The 8,704-nt window shown below is 37.8% G+C and overlaps 1 protein-coding gene across 1 annotated transcript in view; it reads right to left on the bottom strand.

Moving 5' to 3' along the window:
* Nucleotides 1-5,870: 5,870 nt before the first annotated feature.
* LOC128705920 (histone lysine N-methyltransferase trithorax) overlaps nt 5,871-8,704 on the bottom strand; it is a 382,322-nt gene continuing 379,488 nt past the window's right edge. The window contains exon 12 of the mRNA XM_053801012.2: nt 5,871-8,685. Within this exon, the coding sequence (XP_053656987.2) occupies nt 8,394-8,685 (292 nt within the window). The 3' untranslated portion in view covers nt 5,871-8,393. The remainder of the gene's footprint in view (nt 8,686-8,704) is intronic.

Here is an 8,704-nt window from a genome sequence, read left to right as displayed (position 1 = left end):
TGCACACGAGTGAATAGAATTATCTCAGTTTACTGCTTGGAAAGCATTGAAAATTGGGTTGGGCAAATACAATTCTGCTAGAGGGATGGTTTGTGAAGGACCTGCCTAGTATGGGCCAACAGGCCTGCTGCAGTGTTCCTGCTTTCTTATGTGCAAACATTTATCGATGAACATCACCCTGACACAGCTGTTGCAGGCTGTGCTGGCAACATCTACAATGACAATGTTGTGTCCTATTTTAAGGAAATCTTAAAGAGATGCCAGACAGATATTTAGTGTCACAGGTGTGTAGTGACTTTCAAGCTGGTCCTAGTGGCATTAAAAAATAAGGAAGGGAAGGAACCCCATAAAAGGACTTGGTATCTGAAGTCTTTATGGAAGGGGATTCCCCTTCCAAACAATAGTACACCTCCATCCTCTCCCCATCTCATCACTCATCAATAAGTCTTCAATAAAGGTAAGTGTCATTTTAGTAATGTTTTACTCTGTATGCCTCATTGTTTTCTGAGTAGGGAAATGTATATTTTATGTAGAAAAATTATTTTGTTTAATATTTTTGGGTGTCTGGAACGGATTACAGGATTTCCATTATTTCTTATGGGGAAAATTAATTCGGATTAAGTCAGATTTGGTATAAGACACTCTCTCTAGAACGGATTAATTACGTTATCCGGGGGTCTACTGTAATGGAAAGATATGTAGTCACAGTGGGAGAGAGAATTGCAGCTGCCGCAGCCACCACTAATCACATACGTAATGACATATTTTATTCATTCTAGAGTACATATCATGTTTATATGTTATTAATATTATTTATTATATCATATCAGATGAATTGTGATAGATAAATAAGCCACAGAGTTGATATTAGCATCATATTCAAGTATTTTGTCCTGTCATCCAACACCCCCTCCTCCCTCTCCCCTCCTCACTGTCTTCCATATGCCAACAAGACTCTTCAATAAAGGTAAAAGTGATTTAAATGTTCATTTATATTTATTTCTCACTGTTCTCTGTTTGTAAAACTATACTAGTTATTCTCCATGAAATGTATTTTTTGCTAATACTTTTGGGCGTCTGAAACGGATTAATTGGATTTACATTACATGTATTTCTCATGGGAAATAGGTCTCTCTCAACATTTGCAAGGGTTACGGGATCAAGAGCCTTGCGAATGTTGAAAATTTGCCAATGTTTGGTGCCCCAATATTGCAGGGAAATATAATACAATACTGCTTCCTTAACCTACTGAACCATGAACAATCATAAAACACTAGTGCCAGCCTTGGTAAAGAAGGCAAAAAAGACTATAAAATTCAAGAAAGAACTTGTAACAGAGTACCAAAGTGGAGGAGGAAGAGAGAGGTGAGAATGTGCCTTCTATGATATGTATGATACTAAAGCAGCACAAATCGATGAAGGCTATAGTGCCAGCCAGCGATAGTGTAGCATTAACACTGTAGCAAGTAAGTTAAGCAATTAACCCTTTGACTGTCGCGGCCGTATATATACGTCTTACGAGGTACCGTGTTTGACGTATATATACTCATAAATTCTAGCAGCTTCAAATCAAGCAGGAGAAAGCTAGTAGGCCCACATGTGAGAGAATGGGTCTGTGTGGTCAGTGTGCACAATATAAAAAAAATCCTGGAGCATGCAGTGCATAATGAGAAAAAAAAACTCCGACCGTTTTTTTTAATTAAAATGCCGACTTTGTGGTCTATTTTCGTATAGTATTTACGATTGTATTTTCGTTTTCTTGGTCTCATTTGATAGAATGGAAAATATATTATAGAAATAGAGGTGATTTTGATTGATTTTGCTATAAAAAGAACCTGGAAATGGAGCACAAATTGTGGGAAATGTTTGATTTTTGCCGATGTTCAAAAGTAAACAAATGATGTCCTTGTCCAATAAATGTCCAAATAGCCATTCTAATATGCAATCATGAATGGGTTGATACAATTATCACAGTATTGCAGTAGTCTGCATAACAGTAAATCTTCTATTTTTTGTTTGAATAAAAATTCAAAATAGAAAGCAAGAGTAATATCAGAGGGGCCTGGAGACATGACTGATGAACAAAGAAAATGTTATTTTAGAGCCAGGAATGTCTGCATTGTTCATTCTGGTCCTTATTTTGAAATTGTCATATTTTTTAATTTTCGTGAAATTGGCCAAATTGCAAATTTCTGACCACGTTATTGGGTAGTTGAAATCGGTAAATGGGCAGTTTCTTGTACTCAATCGATAGAAAAAATGTAGTTCTGAAGGAATAGCTATGAGTCTGGTTGACTGGAATAATGGAATTAGCCAAAAATAGGGCTCAAAGTGGGCGAAATCGCTGATTTGTAAATATCGCCGAGGTCGCTAACTTCGCGAGAGCGTAACTCCGTCAGTTTTCCACCAAATTTTGTTTTTTTTTTTGGTGTCTTTACAATCAGGAAATGATTCTGTATCATTTCATAAGAAAAAATAATTTTTTTTTTTTAATTTTGCGACACCAGGAGACACCTCAGGATTGGGGGTTGCGACAGTCGAAGGGTTAATCGACTGAAAAAGGACAGCACGAACGTAACTCCTCCACTCAGCACAAACATAACTCCTCCAGTGTTGTTGGAGTTATATAGGGTGACTGACAACACCGCCGTCTCAGTCTCTCCCTCTGCTGCCGCATCAACCACCACTATGTATGACTTGCATCTCAGTGGCCCTCAAATACTCAACAACAACAACACAGCAACACTCCTGATATACTTAATGACATATTTTATTCATTCTAGAGTATATATCTTGTTTCTATGTTATTAATATTGTTTATTATGTCATATTAGATGAATTGTGATAGATAAATAAGCCACAGAGTTAATATTAGTGTCATATTGAAGTACTATCTTGTCCTGTCTCCAAACAAACTCTGCCACCGCCACAATTCCTAACATATGTAATGATATATTTTAAATATGATTGGGCGGCTGGGAATTCGCGACTGTTCGAAGCCCACGAAAGTGGAAAACGTGAATGTTGAGGGAAACCTGTACTTTGGGTTTCGTATATTTCGGATTTAGACTGACCTTCTGGAATGGATTAAGTACGAAATCCGGAGTTCCACTCTACCTCAAAAAATATGAAACAATGCAAATGTCATGATGCAAGCCATTTGGAAAGCAAAATCATTATACCAGAACAGGACTTTTGAGGGTCGATGTTCAAATGGTCAACATATTGAACTGTTTGACTAAGAGCAAAATCAAACCAGGTCAGAAAATTTGTTCTGAATGTAAAGTTGATGCTTGAATAGTGGAGACTTCAACTGCCTCATCCTCATCTTTGGATGATTTTGATATGGACAAGTCTGCCACAGTTAATAAAAGCTTGTCTGCATTGGGTGAATTACCTTTTTAAATTTTTGAAAGTGAGCAGTAGAGATAAAGTGGGCTATACAAAATGAAAAACAGACCAAGTGCAAAATGTGATAATACACAAGATCACTGCCACTGCCAGACTTGATGCTCAGAACGTTGGATAATCTAGTCAGATGATGGAATGCAGCTTGTGGGAAGACTACATTTCTCTGATTGAAGAAATGAAGAAAATTGAAATATCCGACACAAAAAAAAAAAGTTCAAATGTTGACTTTGACTAAAAAGCTGGTCTATTGAAGCTACAGCCTTGGAGTTTGGAGTTTCAGAGTGTATGGTGAAGGTAGCCAGAAAAATTAAGAAAGAACAAGACATTTTAGCTTTGCCAGAACTAAAAGTCGGGAAGCAGTTGTCGAAAGGGGTGGTCAATAGAGTACAAGAATTTTATGAAGATGATGAATTCAGCAGAATGTGTCCTGGCAAGAAAGACCGTGTTCCAGTTTGGATTGATGGAGAAAAGATATACAAACAGAAGCAGTTGCTGTTGAGAAACCTTATAGAGATGTATATAGTATATTATGAAAGGCATGGTGCTGAAATCGGGCTTTCAAAACTTTGTGAGCTCGGACGAAAGTGGTGCATAACAGTTGGTGTTCCAGGCACCCATTCTGTTTGTGTCTGTACCATACATCAGAACATCAAACTCATATTGCAAGGAGCCAATATTAAGGGCAATTACAAAGTGCTTATTGAAAAAACTGTTTGCAATTTGAACTCTAGAGATTGCATGCTAGAGCAATGCCAAGATTGTCCTGGTGAGGAAGGACTTACAGTTTATCTCAAAGAAATATTCAAAGATTGGGATCTGGATGAACTGATCGAATTTAAACAGTGGGTGCATACTGATTGTGAAATGCTAAAAATGTGCAAACTAACGTTGGATGAATTTATCAGCAAGTTTGCAAACAAAATTTGGAAGCTAACAAGTCACCATTTTGTGTCAAAGCATCAAAGCGAATATCTGAAATCCTTGAAAGTGAATTTAGAAGAAGGCGAAATGATTGCTTTGATGGACATTGCTGAAAATTACTCTTTTGTTGTACAAGATGCTGCTTAGAGCTTTCATTGGGAAAATTCACAAGCTACATTACATCCATCTGTTGCATACTACATCAACAAAACTGCTATCCTAGATGTTACAAATGTTTGCATCATCAGATCACATGCAGCATGACTCAATATCTGTTTAACTTTTCATTTCCAAGCTGATCAAGTTTTTGAAGACAAGAATGAAAGTTGCTAGAATCCACCATTTTAGTGATGGCTCAGGTGCTCAATATAAGAACTTCAAAAGTTTTGTTAATTTGTGCAATCACAAGACTGATTTCAATGTTGAAGCATAATGGAATTTTTTTTTGAACAAGCCATAGCAAATCACAATGTGATGGAATTGGAGGAACAACAAAAAGATTAGCCACTAGAGCTACCCTTCAAAGCTCACTGAATGACCAAATAGACACCAAAAGATCTATTCAAATTTTGTGACAAGAATATACATGGAATTAAATATATATTTGTTCCCCCCCCAAAAAGTTGATGAAAACAAATCTTTTCAAAAAGAAAGATGGCAAAAAAAAAAGCAGCAAAATAACTGGAACACGGGAGCAACACCAATTTGTGGCACTTGACTCAACCACTAAATGCGTAAGTAAAGTTTCAAATGATGCCATCTACATACTTTGTTTCCAAAACTTCCAAAACGGGCACTAAAATGCCAGGATTATCAATATCACAAATGCTCCCTGATAATTACATTGCTTGCATTTATGATAACAAATGGTGGGCTGAAAATGCTGTTGAAGTATTGGTGAAAGAAAGTGACATCTTGATAAAGTTTATGCACTCACATGGTCTAGCCAGTTCATTTTACTGGCCTTAAAGACACGACATTTGTTGGGTGCCAGAGTAACACCTCATTTCCGTGTTTCCTGTTCCATCAGTTACATCATCTGGGCAACAACATCAGTTTTCAGATTTTTTTGGGGGGCAAACGTGAGCCATCAAATCAAGCGGTCAGAACTTCGGCTTAGGAACCAACTGAAGATACCCACAGTAGGCTTGGGAACCTAGACTAAGCAGCCCTGCTATTAGTTTTGGAACCAAACAGATACCACCCACCAAGGTTTTGGAACCTCAACAAAGAAACCAAGACTGCAGACTCGGAAACCTAAACCCATGCCTGAGACTGCATGGCTTTCGAGCGTGACCTCTATGGCGATGAGGTTGCTGGTTTGAAGTGATTGAACCAGTAGTGGAAATGCCACCATGGACCAATGTAATCAAATACTTCTACACTTATCTCATAAAGAGTGGTCAAAAAAATGATTACATGACACGTCAAGCTTAAAAAGTTAACCATACTGTGGATTTTCACAGAGCATTGAAGCTACAGTAAACTGTCGAAGTTTGACCCTTATTTTTTGGGCATTATATGGACGTGATGAAAAACTGAAGCAACTTTTTAAAATGGCTTAAAACATATTCTTTCTAATGGATGCAGTTTGAAAATGTTTCAAGATGACTCTCTTTTGCAAAAGCACATTGAAAGTACCTATTTTCTACTTTTTTGAAAAAAAGTGTGAAAATTTAAATTTAAATATAAAAGAAAGTAAACATTCTCCCAAATTGAAACTAAATACCTGTAAACAAGGTTATGTCACAAAATAGTAAACAGAATTTCATGAGGATACCTTTATTATTATACAAGCCAGAGAAGGCTAAACTTTGACATTTTTTTGACACATTGATATTTTTGCCCCAGTTTGAGGCTCAATCAGCATGTCACCTTAACAAATGTAAATCCATATTAGTTTCATTGGATTAAGCATAAGATGTTGCGTAAGATAGCAAAATTTCATTTATTTTGGAAGAAAGAGTGAGAAATTATTTTAATTCAAAATTGTCTTAACTTCATTGGGTAATGGTCGTGAAATGGAGTCAAAGAAAGGGTTCTATCTCAGCAACCATTTCATTGACAGATCTAAAACTTTACCAAATTTAGTTTGAGACATGTAAGATTCAGCACACCAAGTTTCATCAAAATCCATGATGGTGAGGTGGGGCATTTTTCTAAAATCAGACCATTTGACATAGAATGACCCTATTGTAATGAGTCATCAACAAAAGTACATTTCATATGCAAGCAAGTTTGTAATAACACACACTGTGTTTCAGATCCAGGATCCTAGTTTGTGAAAAATGCTATACAGTGGAACCTCCATTAATGAGTTTAATCCGTTCCGTGACCTTGCTCACATTTGGATTTGCTCGTTTGCAGAGTCAATTTTCCTCATTTAAATTAACAGAAATAAAATTAATTCATTCTAGTGGAATTCCAGGCACCATAAAATACTTTAATAATTTTCTTAATATCAACTCTACGGCTTATTTATCTATCACAATTCATTTAATATGGTATAATAAACAATATAAATAACATAGAAACCTGATACATATTCCAGAATGAAAAAAATATGTCATTATGTGACAAGTGGAGGCATCCATAACCTCTCTAGCAATGTTGTGGTAAACACTGCCCTCTAGTGACAGCCTTCTGAAGTCGTCTATTATTATAATTACAGTGGGCCCTCGACTTATGAAGGCCTCATCTTACGATAAAATCGACTTACAAAGCTTTTCAGTGTACAAATTTTACAACGGCCTACGATGAAAAACTCGACTTATATCAGTCATCCCATACGCGTCCACACATCCATCTGACCTGAGCGTGCCTCAGCTGGCCTGCCTTCAGTTAGTGTGCCAATGTTTACAAGCCAGTGCGGTCGGTTCCACGCATACATTCGGTACATTTTGTATTATTCCAGTGCTTTTAGTGCTTGTAATTGCTAAATAAGCCACCATGGGCCCAAAGAAAGCTTCTAGTGCCAACTCTGTGGTAAAAAGGGTGAAAATTAGTATAGAAATGAAGGAGATAATTAAAAAGTATGAAAGTGGAGTGCGTGCCTCTGAGCTGGCGAGGTTGTACAACAAACCCCAATCAACCATTGCTACTATCCTGGCCAACAAGAAGGCAATCAAGGAAGCTGTTGTTGCGAAAGGTGCAAGTATCTTTTCGAAACACAGATCACAAGTACTCGAAGATGTTGAGAGACTGTTATTGGTGTGGATAAACGAAAAACAGATATCAGGAGATAGCATCTCTCACGCGATCAAATGTGAAAAGGCAAGGCATCTGTATGACGATTTAATTAAAAAAATGCCTGCAAGTAGTGGTGATGTGAGTGAATTTAATGGCCAGCAAAGGTTGGTTTGAGAGATTTAAGAATCGTAGCAGCATACACAGTGTGATAAGGCATGGTGAGGCTGCCAGTTAGGACAAAAAAGCAGATGAAAAATATGTGCAGGAATTCAAGGGGTACATAGAAGCTGAAGGATTGAAACCTCAACAAGTGTTTAATTGTGACAAAATAGGCTTGTTTTAGAAGAAAATGCCAAACAGGACCTACATTACACAGGAGGAAAAAGCACTCACAGGACACAAGCCTATGAAAGACAGGCTAACCTTAATGTTGTGTAGTAATGCTAGTGGGGATTGCAGAGTGAAGCCTCTACTTGTGTATCACTCTGAAACTCCCAGTGTGTTCAGGAAAAACAATGTCATCTAGGTTAATCTGTGTGATGTGGAGGGCAAACAGTAAGTCATGGGCCACTAGGGACTTTTTCTATGACTGGTTTTACTATGTGTTTGGCCCCACTGTGAAAAATTATCTCCTGGAAAATAAATAGGAATTTATGTGCCTCCTGGTATTAGACAATGCTCCTGGTCATCCTGCAGACTTGCCAGAGCAAATTTCGGGGGAGTTGAGCTTCATAAAAGTGAAGTTTTTGCCTCCTAATACCACTCTTCTCCTCCAGCCCATGGACCAGCAGGTCATTTCAAATCTCAAAAAACTGTACACCAAAGGAATGTTTCAAAAGTGCTTTGAAGTGGCCTCAGACACTCAACTGACCCTAAGAGAGTTTTGGAAAGATCACTTTTGTATCCTCAATTACATAAACCTCATAGGTAAGGCTTGGGAGGGAGCGACTAAGAGGACCTTGAACTCTGCTTGGAGGAAATTGTGGCCACAATGTGTACAAGAGAGGGATTTTGAAGGGTTTGGGGCTAACCCTCAGGAGCCTATGCCAGTTGTGGAATCTATTGTGGCATTGGTGGAAGTCCTTGGAGGTTCGTTGGGAGGATGTGGAAGAGTTGGTGGACGACGAAGATGAAGAACCAACCACCGATGAGCTGCAAGAGCATCTGCAACAGCAAGAGGCCA

This window comes from Cherax quadricarinatus, chromosome 3 (genome assembly GCF_038502225.1).
Source record: "Cherax quadricarinatus isolate ZL_2023a chromosome 3, ASM3850222v1, whole genome shotgun sequence".
Classification (NCBI taxonomy): domain Eukaryota; kingdom Metazoa; phylum Arthropoda; class Malacostraca; order Decapoda; family Parastacidae; genus Cherax; species Cherax quadricarinatus.
The sequence above is the reverse complement of the archived record's forward strand: the minus strand, read 5'-3'. Positions and strand labels throughout refer to the sequence as shown.